Source organism: Solea solea, chromosome 9, assembly GCF_958295425.1.
Source record: "Solea solea chromosome 9, fSolSol10.1, whole genome shotgun sequence".
NCBI lineage: Eukaryota > Metazoa > Chordata > Actinopteri > Pleuronectiformes > Soleidae > Solea > Solea solea.
The window spans coordinates 22,077,066-22,091,709 of record NC_081142.1 but is presented as its reverse complement, the minus strand read 5'-3'; the positions used below and the strand labels follow the sequence as shown (position 1 = coordinate 22,091,709).

Genomic DNA, 14,644 nt, shown 5'->3' with positions numbered 1-14,644 from the left:
ATGACGATGATGATGATGATGATGATGATACACCTGCTCTCACGGGTTCCAGGTTGTATTAGAAGATCCAACATGCACTTTGTTTAAAGAGGCCATTTAGGCCTTTACACGCGCACGCACGCACACACTGTGCCATTACAGCATTTTTGCAGGTTCATTACATGTCACAGTCAAGCGAGCTAATCACACACATACACACACACACACATGCGCGCGCGCTCTCTCTCGTGTGTGACTGGATTATTTAACACAACACGTTTATGTCTCTCATCCATCACGCGAAATTGGATTTCAGCTTCCTCGCGCGCATGTGTGAGTGGAAGAGAAAGAGAGAGAGAGAGAGAGAGAGAGAGAGAGGGGGGATGGGGAGGGGTGGTGCTGGTGGAGGTGGTGGGCAGTAGTTGAATTGAAATGCTTGGTGCATTCTTGTGTTGAGGGAGAAGCGAGCAGTCCTCCTCGGATCCGCGCGGTTGTGATCCAGCCTCTCCGCACAGAAACGCTCGCGTCGCGTGCAAACACGCAGCGTTCACTTCAGTCCCATCTGAATTTTCGGATGGAAGCTGCCACCGGGGATCCTTCTTGCACCCTCGCGGCTCCGTGAGCTGGGTTGATTTGTCCCCCCCTCTTCCACCACCTCCTCCTCCTCCTCCTCCTCCTCCCTCTGCGGAGCATCCGCCGCGCACAGAGTTGCATTTGGAGAGAACGCGCGGGACACAAACAGCGGTAAGATCAACCAGAGATCGATTCGTTTATGAGCAAAATGTGTTGTTTTGGGATTCACGAAATAAAGCCTGTGGACAGGTCTGCAAAGAAGGGAGAGAGAAATAAAAAGAAAAAAAAAAGAAAGTCATTTGCGTGCCGGTGATCTTGCGGCATGCGTGTCGCTCCTTCCCATGCGCACTGTGCGCAGAGACTGCAAATATTTGTCATCAGATTCCACGTGAGATTATGTATGTTCTTTGTATTTGAGAATAGAAGAGGGGGAAAGAAAACACTCACTGATCCACAGAGCGTGTTTAAAAATGCACGACCCATATACATGTATAATATATATATATATATACAGTATAAATGAATCCATATGCATGAGGAGGTTCACTCTTTTAAAGGCTGCTGAATATTAATGATGCACTGACAACTCATAATATGTGATGCTCACGCTGGGCTTTGATCAGCCGCTTCCTTTATGTGACACTCTCTCAGTCAATGATACACATACAGCACATCATTACACCACTGCTGCTCTGTGTCACATTGATATTATTACTTATTACCCTTAAGGTTGGAATAATTCTGGCTCCTAGAAATCCAGGCCTTTGGGTGAAAGCTGCACGTGAGTGACCTTGTAATTGCTGCCCACTGTCGTGGAATCATAGTCGCTGCTCTGGTTTTTCCTCCCTGGTTTGGAAAGAAAGAAAGAAAGAAAGTGGTTCACGCAATTCGTCAGCTGTGCGTGTGTAGGCGTCCTCTTGCTCACGATGTAATGTTTATGAATGTTTGTGCAGATCTTATCTCTGGAAGTATAAGAAAGAAAGAAAGAAAGAACGGTGCATGTGGGTAACTCATTTTCTGTTTGGATGGATAACATCGCCCCTGCAGCCATTTGTTGACATTCTTAATGCTCAGCTGCAGCCTCATTCATAAAGAGTGATGAATGAGTGCCACATATCCTCCACAGATCCTCATCCAAGGCCAGATGGATGCGATTAGGAGCGACTGTTTCGAAAACAAAAAAAAAAAAAAAAATGTGGGAGAGATGTTTTCAAATCCAATCACCTTCACTTGACAGCACAGTGCGGGTGTGCACTTTTGAAGAAGAATGGCTCAAACGTGCAGTTCACAGTTCACATCTGTCTCGGCACAAGTGTTTGGACTTCAGTGAGACGCTGCCACTAAAACCCCCGAGACAAAACATCCAAAGCACATCCAGAGTGTGCCGATGTCTCCCCTCGTCTCAGTGACACTGACATTTAAATGGTGTGATTACGCCTCGTGGTGCTGGCTGGCCCTGAGCGGCAGAGGGGAGAACATTCAGCATCGTGCCCACTCTCGGCACGGCGGCCTCACAACACGCCCAGTGTCGTGCACGAGTGGACACGTCGAGTATGTATGAACACCCGTGCGAGACCTACATATGTGACTAAATAGATTTGAGCAAGTATAGGAAGCCGTGTTCCTTAAATGCATCCGGACGGCATATGTATGTATACCACACTGTCTTCTCTTGTGAAGATGGTAGATATGTAGCTGCTGAGCCTCAGGATGCCAGAACACTCCTGAGCGGCAGCAGTTAGGTCACAACATTTGGTTTTATTGTTTTATGTGTTTTAACTTTGCACTACTACAGCACTTTGGCAACCATGTGTTTTTAAAATATGCTATATAAATACAAATGGATTGGATTGGATTATAGTGACGTGTCAGTATTCTTCTGGAGTAGGACGACGGGTACAGCTGGTCTGGAATAACCTTTACCTTTACCTAGTCCCATCCTCATGCTTGAGGGTCAGGGACCATGGTAGTGTCAAGTCTCTTCCACTCCTTCCTGTTTCTGGCTCTGTGCGTGCACTCTGCCAGTGGTTTTCCCATCCAATCTCGGATGCCATCACCCCATCTCCTTTGTTGTCTACCACGGCTCCTTCTACCGGCAATAGTCCCCCGTTGGAAAAGTCCAGAGGATCAGATAGATTCAGTCTATCAAGTTCTGCGATATTTTGCTCGATTTCCGACGGCTCGAAACTGCTACAGTGGTGCAGTGGTTAAACAAACGTCAGTGTCAAATACCAGCCTGGTCTCACAGAAAAAGAAGCCCAAAACATGGCCTTTTTAATTTTCTGCAACAATGCTGCATTCGTACAGCCCTAAAAGAACTTGGAATATGTTGTTCTCAAGTTTTAGTTGGAAAATTCTCATTCGTTCCCCAAGCAGCAGACCAGTGTTTGAGCAACATGAGACCAAATATCACATGGTGTCCTCCCAGTGTGTTTTAATGCTGCAACACATGAGACGCTTTTTAAGGATTTGATGGTGTTTATGCTCATAAAAAAAAACACACCCAAAACATGATCTTTGCAGATAAGATAGTGGTCTTGTTCTCTCTCAGATCATCACTTGATTTATTAAAAGGTTATCGTGGTGTCGTTGCCTCCCCTAACTCTAAAGGTTGGCAGCTGTTTTATTGGGATAAGAAAGCACAAGAATGCAGAATCACAACAGCGATGCGAGGTGGAGGGAGAGTCACGACTCAGGGCTTCAGTGCCTTCAGGCCTCAGATACTCAAACATGTACAGTGGAGGGAAGAGAAGATCTTTGTATATAAACTATGGTTTGATCACAATCCAAGGGTTTGTCAAAAGGAACTCTTCTGTGATACTGACAGTAGTTCATCACAGCGATATGTGTTTGTGCTCGGGGGTTGAGTTGAGGCGACTGCAGACTCTCAGGTGAAAACAACAGAAACTTGAGGCCAGTAACTTGTATCCAAAGGCATCAAGGCATGAGGTCTGTTTGGGTGTGAGACTTCACGGCCCTCAGATCAGTTTTCTTGCCGGTGTGAGCTCAGGATTGAAGGTTGTGGAACGTCTGTGTTTGATTTTCACCATCTCCGGAACTGCACAGGAGAGAAGTGATGCTTTTGATGCCTCTTCTTCAGCGCTGTTTCACCCAAGTGGTGCAAAAACACAGGGGTCACTTCTGTGTGACGAGGGCCACGTCATCCTCACCACGTTCCCACATGGACACGGCTTCACATCCATCTCCGCCTCTCATTCCATTTCAGTTTTCCTCTGAGCTCGGTGTTGTGTGTGATGTGTGGCTACCATATAACCTCAAGCACATTTCCATGGTAACCATCATCTCTTTTGTAGACTCAAACTCAAGGTTTCTTGTGGAACACTGCAGAAAATGGGCAGATGAACCTTGATGGGGAATTTAAATCATGCACACATTAGCGGACCTCTGTGGACATTCAGATGGAAGAAAGTAGGACCTGGTACTCATGTACGTGAATAAATGATTGTACATGTGGATACAAGGCTGTTTGGGTTTCTACTTTTAGGGGGAAAAAGGTCAGTGCACAGCTCGTCATTCTCCTCCTTCAGGAGCTGGGTCTTCTCGTTCTTGTCCAGTCTGAGTTTTGATTGTTGAGATGATGCCAAGATGTCCATTAAGATTCTCAGTAATCCAGGTCAAAGTTCTCCAAAAGTGTGAGCTGATGAAAAACTATAACTTTACTGTAGATGAACAAGAACCTTCGCAGATATCCATAGTAGTTTTTTTGTTACTAAGTAATCACTGAACACACTTTGTGTCTCTCTGTTTACCAGCGTGACCAGAGAGAGGCTAATAGCATGTCAGAACGTTGCTCTCACAGAGAACACTAATCTCTGTGGTTGCTGTGGTTGTGTCGAGTCCAAATGCACAGGATCCCAGTCTGATGTAGTCTGTTTAAAACCAGCCCGAGGGAAACATACAGTTCATGTGTTGACATCATTTTTGAGGTCCGTCCCCAAATTATTTTCCTGAATCTTCTCAACGTTGTAATTCAAATGTATGTGGAAATGTTTTAAATAACATGCATGGAATGAAGTTTTATTCATTTAACAAATCATTTGTTCGTCAAGTGTTACAGATATTATGGCTGCAAGTTCAAATTTGCTCTTGTCACAATTTATGTTGTGATCTGGGTCAAAAATGTAAAGTTGTGGAAACACTGAACGTATTACTTAGTCATTGAACTCTGTTACAGTACAGTGGATATCTGATGTGGATGCTGAGCATCATTTTTTTTTATATTGTTGCAAGATGCAAAATGCATGTGTAATTAATTTATGTTTGACAGGTTATTAACTTATTTATTGTAGAGTTGAATTATTGAGGAGGACAACTTGCAAGAAAGTGTGCAGACCTCCACCAAAGCCACTCAGTTTCCCACTTTTAAAACACTCCCCTTTTTTGACAATGCACCAACATAATGTGATGATTTCTTCCTTGGGCCATAATCCCAAAATTATTTCATCCTAATCCACCATTTTCCTTTATGATTTGTTGCCCACCAAATTTTTATTTTATTTTAGTGGTAAAAATTTGGCCCAAAAATCAGCAAAATACCCCAAAACAGTTGATGATGAACCTATGAGATGATGAGAGATACTATTCCTTATACATTCTCTATGTTCTACTTTTTTAATATATAGTATATCACTGATGGAAAAACAAAAAAAACAGTATCCATTGTACATTGTAGCAAAGGTTCATAGTCTCTGCGATTGAATCATTGATTCATTGTCAATTCATAAAAAAACGCTAATTATTAACTTTAATTGCCTCATTAGTAACATTTCTTAAACGTAAATATCAAAGAGTGAGATTCAGAGAACTTCATTGATCCCAGAGGCGCAATTCATTTGCAATTTCCCCCCCCGATTACAGTCACACAAGCATCAATCAATAATGTGACATGAAGGGAAGGCAGGGATCGACAGACACAGGCCAGTGAAGGACAAACAATTAAGCTACTAATAAGCAATTCAAATAAGAAACTAAGTCATGGATAAGCAGACATTTGTTTGCTGAATTGTTTTCCTCATGATTGTATGGATGAAATAATCTACAGATGCACTGACGATGAACATAATTGTTAGTTACAGCTGCAGAAGCAGGTGTGATCCAGCTGCTTCTCATGCTGTTTAAACAATTAACTTTTTTTTCTCTTGACTATGTGGCTCCCTGAGGGATTGTGGGAAAATCAGGACATAATTGGAGCGAGAAACCAGGACAGTTTCTGTCTCTGTATGTAACATGTGCTCCTCCCTCTCCCTGCCCAAAATAATGAAGACTAAGTCATGTCTGCGTGTATTAATTCCTCCCATAGTCTAAATATAGACTTGAGTGACTTACTGTGAGGTTCAGTGGGAATTAGTCCAACCCAGTGTTGGATTAACACGTGAGATGATGATTCTAGAGGCGACAGGGAAAAGTTTATTGTTGTTTTGCTTTGTTTTTCCCTCTTACATTCTCTGTTTTTGATGTGGGAAGAGGAGTTAGCGCTGGTTTAAGTGAGAGGAGGATTAGTAGGTGTGTGCCTTCACAGCAGCAGTTGTCCAAGCCCTGGTGTCCCGACAAAAACCAAACACAAAGACGCAGCAGCGTTAGGTAGCTCGTGATCTCTCCGTCTCTTCCTCTGCATCCCATCACTGGCTCTCTATCTCTCTCCCTCTCTCTCTCCCTGATAGGTGATCATTAACAAACCCTCGCTTCTCATTTCCTGTGTACTTGTTTTCTCCCGAGAGGAACCGTCTCTCTCTGCTCTCTCTCTCTCTCTCTCTCTCACGACACCAACACCCACTCAAATTCTTAAGAAAGACATTTTTCCTCCCTCTCTCAGCTCTGTGCACTTTTAATGTTTTCGTTTCCTCTCAGCAACTTTGCACAGAGGGTATATATTAATGTCTATGAGTGCTGTCCGACCCCACAAAACGTGTGTGTGTGTGTTTAGTTAGGAGAGGGGAACAAGCTTGTCTGTGCGTGTGTGTGTGTGTGTGTGTGTTATTTTTAATTATGTGTGTGAAGCTTCAAACATTACACACACTAAGGCTGACAGTGTTGAACATGAAAGCCACAGAGACTCATTAAGCCACTGATTACAGCTGAGGGACACGAGTCCTGAGCAGCTGCTACACACACACACACACACACACACAAACACTTAAACAAATGTATCCTTTTTTACATTTAAAGGACAAGATATGCTTTTTTTTTTTTTTTTTTTAAAGGATGAACAAGACTCAGCCTCACCTGTGGGCGTTGATATTACCACCCATTATGGATAACTCTGTGATATGTAGATTTTCAAGAGATTGTATGGGTGGAGGAGGGGGCACCTGGTTGCGCAGTGGCTAGCATTGTTGCCTCACAGCAAGCAGTGAGAGATTGGTTGGAGATGACTTCTTTATGAAGATAGTGTTAGTAAGAACTTTGTTGGATGGATATTTAGTTTCAATTAAAGTCGCACACACACACTTTCCTGTATGGGCATCAAGGTGAGGTCCGAGTGAAGGCACTATGGATGTGCTATGCTTACAGATAAAAAAGGCTACATTTCCACACAATATGACGCCCTGACACCAGTTTCCACTTCAGCTTCTTAAAAAATTGAATTTGAAAAAGTCACGTTAAATCAGTATCACCATTGAAGTGAGGACATTCTCAAGAGGGAACTGTGGATTAATTTGTGACTGCAACATTTTAACTACTGTCTTCCTAATGCACAAACACACACACACACATACACACTTGCCACTTTTCTGAGGACCTCTCTGAAACTTTGAGAGAAGCCTAAAAACAGCCTCTAGAGGCAATTACTGTGAAAATAAAGTGAGGACCGGCCAAAATGACCACACAATGGTAATTGTGGTAATTGTTTTTTATTTGTTTTTGTTTTTCTTCGTGCAAGGCGCTTTATAAATCAAAGTCATTATCATTATTATTATGATTATTATTGTAATAATAGTCATAATAATACTGATTATTATTATTATTATACTATTATTAATATTAATAAAAAGGTCCTTATTCCAAAGGTTAAAAAATCACACTGGGTCTCGCAGAGATAGCTATGCCAACACACTCACACCATCAATGGTTTCACAGTTTACATCAGTTTCCTGTTTTCTGAGATGTAAAGTGATGATTTCCTGTGCTTCTGTACTCAGGCACTCAGCATAAAATCCTCTTCCATTTTTCTATGGAAGAACATCATCAGCAGCAACTGTTGTTGTTGTGGTGGTGGCTCAGGGCTGGCAAAGACGCCCCTCATTCATGTCACGTCTAGCAAAAATATGAATGAAGGTACTGTGTTTGTGCAGCGCTGTGACGTATTTGCATTCAGAGCTCAGGACTCAAAGTAATACAAGTAGAAGAGTTTCCTCTTCCACTGTTTCTGCTGAAATATAGACTGGAGATGAGATTTTTAGTTCAATCTGTTTGGAAAACGTGGGAAACTGCGACAGTTAGCGTTCAAAATGTTAGCGAGAGCTTTGGTTGCCACGAAGTTAATGTACTGTTATTAATTTGATTGTGCAATAATAAGACACTTATGATTGATAATATACATGCATTCAATAATATACACTTTTTTTAAGGCAAAATGTGTGTCAAAATATAATTTTAGATTAATTATTGTCTTGATCTATACACATCTTATGCTACAGACTGAAGAGAACGTCTCTGTTTCTCACAGATCTGCACAAATATCATCATTTTAAACATGCTTTTTGAATGAAAATGAGAATAATGTCAAAAATTGATATCGCAAAATCTTATCGCAATCACAATTCCAGTCAAAATAATTGCAATTAAAACATCGTCAGATTTTTTATAACCCCACACATACATATTCTGGTCTTGCCAAAAATTTTAATATTGAAATATTGAAAATACCACCACTGCACGTTAAGGACATTGATAAAAGAAGGATTGACAACTGATGTAAATTTGTTTTGCACCAACACTGTAACTGCTGAAAATAATACAAAATAAGAATCACAATTAGATATTTATTCAGAATCCTCCCACCCTACTGTCGTGTACAGCATACTGACAATACTGTTTATGTATGTGTTTTATTATTTATCAGTGTTGTTAAGATAAGATAAGGAAATTCACTCGTTACAGCAGCAAAAACAGTTAAGATTAGACAAAACACAAGACGAGCAAGGGTTAAAGAAAGGTAAAAGAAAAAGAACTGTAGGCTGTGTGCAGTATGTACAAGAAAAAGTCATGGACGTTATAAACATGGAATAAAGGCTAGAGAATATTGCACGTTGCAGGTAGATGCATAAATAAATACAGTGTATTGTCAATGAGCAGACTCAGTAAAGAATATAAATATTACGATACAGACACAGCAAACGTTGTATTTTATTTTAGATTTTATTCGATTATATAACACAAAACTGTCCCGTCACCTATTTCACCTTTACAGATTTCACGTCACACCCAGAATTTTCTTGGCTCAGCCACATTTTGTCACATGATGGGAGGAGAGATAAGCGACTGTAACAGACTGAACAAACATGACAGCGTGTGTTTGACAGGTGTCTCACCAACATTAAACATTTACAAGCCACACAGCTGCAGTTCGGTGGGCGGAGCAACACAAAAACAAAACAAACCCAGAACATCAACAGAGTTTGTGGACTGCAAATGAAAAAGCAAGGACATTAATATCTTGATTCAACATCACTCTCATTTCATTATTTTACTCTAATGAACGTCGGTGTCAGGAGAAGATGATCTGTTTACAGTCGAGGAGCAGAGGAAGCAGCAGAAGGGCGATCCGTGTCCATGTGGTCCACTTCAGATCCAAACTCTGCAGCTCTCTCAGCTGTTGCTCCTGACAACGGCAGGAGGGGCTTCGTTGCTGGCAGAGCTTTGGTGGAGCGCGGCGGCCAAAACTGCCGAGCTCTCCCAGCGGGACGAGGCCCGAGCGCTCAGTCCTGCTCGTTGGCTTTGACTCGCGTAAAAAAAACCCTGCACACTTGCAGTGAGTGACATACAAATACACAGCGGAATCGTTTCAGACATGCAACATGACATGTTTTTGGCCACATCACGGTAAAATGACAGTCAGGTTTCTTGCTGTCACTGAGAAAAAATGAAGTAAAAGTAGCAGATGTCCTGTTTTTTCTTCAGCACTGGGAAACCAAGAAGAAAAGAAAAAACTGTACAATTTTGTTTCTTCTGCACAGAAGACGGAAAAAATATGTCCATACGAGGAGTTGTGTGTTATTCCCACGGCAATTTACCATGGCTGCACCTGCGGCACAGATCCGTGGCGTGTGAGCAATGAGGGTTAACATCCGCCCTGACACCTGGAATTAAGATTAAAATGTGTCTCCCGTGACCACACATGCTCAGATCTGGACTTCCCCACATCATCGAATACACGTTGACGTCAGAACTGCAATTGCAAGACAAAGATTTTTCACATGAGTCTGACCGTACAGACGCGTCTGCTGTGAATGAAACATGAATAAATATATGTATAAGTAGTAGTAATGCTGTGAAACCACCCCTGATCAGACGATGTCAACTGAGGAGATGGATGTGGACAAATGTGTCCTAAAACCACCTGTGAATGTGGTCTGAAGGACATATTCAGACCTGTACTGATCTGAGCGTGCTCAGGTCACACTAAGGATGGATGTTTACACCAGGTCTGAACAGGATCTCAGACCTGTACTTAGGGGCTGTCCACTTCTGAAAGGAACATTCAGGATGGATGTTAATACCAGATTTGAATGGGGATCATTAGGCTGACATGAATGGGTGCTGGTATTAATCGGTCTGTCTGGTCCTGGTCTGTTCACACCGTGTTTGCTGACTCTCCTGTGAGCGCTCTGTATGCAAATCCCAGATTTTTGTTTGTTTATTAATATTTCATGATTGGCTTCACCAATGAAAATGATTCAGAGAGGAGGATAATGTGTTTGTTGCATGCATTATCCAGCGAGTCTGAGTCAGAGCCAGGGCCAAATGGAGTTTAATGGAGGTTTGTTTTTTTTCTCCAAATTTTCGATGCGAGTGCTTCCCCAAAATTGATCTGCTCCACAGAGAAGCTGTAAATACAGGCACTTATGGAGCATAACGTATGGGAGGAAGAGACACTCTGTAATGAGTTGTTTATGTCCTGGTGAGAAATAATAAAGGACTACGTGCCTCTGAACATCCCACACATTTGCTTCTTCTTTTCAGATCCTCAAAGGTGAGCAGTGCTGTGGCTGTTCAGGCTAAACGCTCGACTGAAGAACACAAAATGTCTGCTGCAGACATCAGACCACTTCTCCTTGCACTCCTCCTCCTCCCTGCCTCGGTAAGCCGACTTTGTTTCCTCTTTTGTTGGACCTTTAAAATGAGTAATAACATCTTTACTAAAGCGAGACACAGCAACAGGTGGAGCTTCACGTGAATACATTCAACACCAAAGGACCGAGGTCTGATTTCCATGCACTTGTATGGCCATTGTTAAAGTAACCAAGTGCTTGCATCAATAATTCATTAATCCGTGTGTGTGGCAGAAGTGCAGAGAAGGATGGACTGTCTTTTTATTTATTTATTCACTGTTTGTTCAATGTTTTTCCTGAATCTGCGATGAGGGAGATCCTGCACATGTTTTGAAATGATGTTTCCTACAGAGAGAATTATTCAGAATTCCCAAGATGGCAGGAGGGTTATTATTTTTACACTAAGGGTTAAAAGTGCAGGATTTCTCTATTTATTCATAACATAAAGAACATATTGAATGTGTATGGAGCGTCTCTTAGCGTAGTTTTCTCCAACATTATCCCGCTGTAAACTCTACCCAAGTTTCCCCTCATTCATTTGAGCAGCGCCACCATGAGGAGACATGAAGTAGTGACGCCCGGCGAGTAAAACTGTTAGGAACTGTTTACTTTAGAGCGAAATATCACCAAATCAATATTTTGGCCATTTGTATTAAACTGGTGTTGCACTGAAACTTCCCATGACAACATATTGTAGTGACGCAGCTAAATTGAAATGTTAACATGACACTCCAATCATCGTCTGATCTTTTATAGGCATAATTATGCAGCAGCAGCAGCAGCAGCTCAGTCATGTACATGTTCATGTGCTGTGAAGCCGCTCCTGCTGAGCAAACGCAGTTTGGAACTAAGTAGATAAAGAGTTAAGTGATTTAGTGCAGGCAGATGTGACACTAACTGACGGGAGGTCTCACAGCGGAGACATAAACACATCGTCTGAACTCTTGCTCTAAACTTTCCAAGTTTCCCACAGTGTGTCATCTGTTATCGTTTAATGAAGTGGCAGTGTGAAAAGGCCGGAGAACAGAGCCGCGAGAGCTGGTCACAAATCATGGACGAGACTCTAACCAGATATTTGATTGATTTTAAAAATAACAGATACATTCTTATTGATGCACATTAAGTAGAGTCTGGAAATGAATTAATGTGTGGCTTCATTTGACCTGAATGACACATAATGTCACACATAATAAAGTATTGTCAGAATTTACTGCTGTAAATATATAAAGTTGATATTTATTATGCTTTAATTTATGATTACCATCCTGCCCCTATTTGTGTTGCGTGTCCTAGCATGCTACATCAGCTCAGCAGTTAGCGAACAGTTTCCCAGAAAGAAGCTGACGTTTCCTTTCAATATCTTTACTGTAAAAATAAACGAACATACAAATATATGTCATTTGTCTCATCATATCATTTTTAACTGTTTACATTATCATACAAACATAAAAATGTTTCAACTTATAGAAACAAGTCTGCTAGCTTAATGCTAATTTATATGGGGAATTACATTGCGATGCTAGCAGTTAGCATGTACGGATTGGCAAACGTATTTTGTACTGTAATCTCTCTGTAAATGAATGAAAACGTTCTCTAAATGCAGTTTTACAACATCTGAACATAAATATACTCACTAAAAACCACAACATCACAAATAAAGTCCAACTTCCAAACCCATCCCATTCTCTCTCTCTCTCATGCCGAGGTTGTTAGAACTCTGCATCACTACTATAAAATTTAAAGGACGACTTCACCGCACAAAAAATTAGTTTTTTACTAATTTCCAGAGATAAATGGAAATGGATTCTCAGACAGTGAGATCTGAGATACACGTCTCATTCCCACAACAGAGGAAGTTGGGATTGAAAGTGATGATGATTGATGTTTTTTTTTTTTTTTTTTTACCAGGGCTGTGTGAACAAGGGTATTAAAATGATTACCATGATTTCAGTGAATCGTCAGAGTATTGCTTCTGGATGAACAATAGAGCTGTTGATGTCTATGTTATACGTTAAATTTAACGTTGCTGTTGAGTGGTTGGTAATTGTAAAAAAAAAAGCCTCCCGTTTGTCCTCTAATGATGATGAAGCTGCCAATGTCAGGCAATTACATGAGCAGCGCTGCTGTGATGTGTTGTTTATTGCAGTCGTCGTGACGGATCAGTGCTCCGAGGTTTCATTTAGGCTCATTTATGAAAACAATACGACTTGTATTATGCGTTAAAATAATGCATTTTGCAACACACACAACAGTAAACACGAGGCAGCACAGCTTTAGTGAAGCTGGTCACTGACATTAAATCAGGGAACTCAAATCACCTTGGGGCCACCGATGTCCTAGTCTGGGGCCCGGCCAATCAAGTGGGAAAAAAAAAACGATTCTTATGAGCTTAAAATTATATCACGATCATATATCATGATCAAGATAAATATTTATGATGCAAAATTAGTGGATTACTAAAAAACGTGAAATGGACTGGAGGGCTGCATGTGGCCCCCCCCCAGTCAATATCCTGTGGCCCTAAAGTTAGAATGAAAACTGGCCCGTCAACAATATTTTCATAATAATTCTAATACATTGTAAAATGTATTAAAGTCAACATTTAATTAAGTATGAGCTTGTCTAGTATTTTAAATACAGTCGTCTACATGTCGTTATCGATTTAATTTTTTGATATATTCATTTAGTGATAAATATATATCATCATCCGGAATATTTTTCATTGCAACATCATGATGGATGATCAAGATATCATTTTTAATTCCAAATCATAGAACAGTTAGTTTTTCTGGAGCTGTTTTTCAATTGAGGCCCATGCAGTAACGTATTAAACGACTGACCAGACTAATGCAGTGCAGCTTCACCAAGTAAGATCACATGACAGCAAATATAAGTAAACTTTACTATGAGCGATGAGCCGATACTGGACAAAAATCACTGGATCAGATATCGGACAGATAAAAGTGTGAAATCTGATACAAACCAAAAACCATTTTAGCTGAGTCATGTGGTGGGCTGTTTATTTCTTCTGTATGAGAGAAGAGAATTTGTTACACAGTATATTTATTAACAGCTTGAAATGGCAGAAATGTGTTATTAACAGTTCATAGCTTACTGTATCGGACACAAAAAAGACATCAGACATCATGCATTTATTTATGTTACATGTCATGGTTTGTGCTCTGCATTCAATACTTAGAATTCTTTGATATCCAAACTCATCCTAAGCCTGAATTTTATACATCAAGAAATGCCTTTAGTATTTCATTTTCATTTTATTTTTTACAGTGGGCATGTGCTGACCTTTCATGTTAATTAGCCCACATTTTTTTATTCAGCGACTAAAATTAAACTTGTGGTGCAGTGAGCTGCAGTTTCCCTTGATCAATACATCGGCTCCTTCTTTAATTAAAAACAAATTTCTTGTAAGAAAATGTCTCGGTGGATATAATACGCTTAATTAATCATTTAATATGCCATTAAAAAGAAATGAATGAATGAGAGGAGAGGAGAGAGTGCAGCGCCTACACTCTGAATCCCAGAATTTGAACCTCAATGTCAATAAATAAATTCAGCAGGTCTCATGATCTCACACTGTTTCTGCTGCAGGTGTAGATGTAGACACACGTTGTCCCTAACCTTAACCACAAGTTGTGACAGCTAAAGTCTTTAGAAAACAGATGTGTGATTACTCAAGGTGGTCACATTGTTTCATTTAAACAATATTAAGTCGACTGTGGGGAAGAGGCTTCTCTTAGTTAACAGATGTTCACATTTCTGATTGACTGACTCTTTAAATG

General features: G+C 40.8%; 1 protein-coding gene across 2 annotated transcripts in view; it reads left to right on the top strand.

The window, feature by feature from the left end:
• Nucleotides 1-394: 394 nt before the first annotated feature.
• adcyap1r1b (adenylate cyclase activating polypeptide 1b (pituitary) receptor type I) overlaps nucleotides 395-14,644 on the top strand; it is a 31,272-nt gene continuing 17,022 nt past the window's right edge. The window contains exons 1-2 of one of the 2 annotated variants that reach the window (XM_058638821.1): nucleotides 395-723; nucleotides 10,756-10,873. In XM_058638821.1, coding sequence (XP_058494804.1) covers nucleotides 10,817-10,873 — 57 coding nt within the window. In that variant the 5' untranslated portion in view covers nucleotides 395-723; nucleotides 10,756-10,816. The remainder of the gene's footprint in view (nucleotides 724-10,755; nucleotides 10,874-14,644) is intronic. The other variant, XM_058638823.1, reaches the window with a different exon arrangement.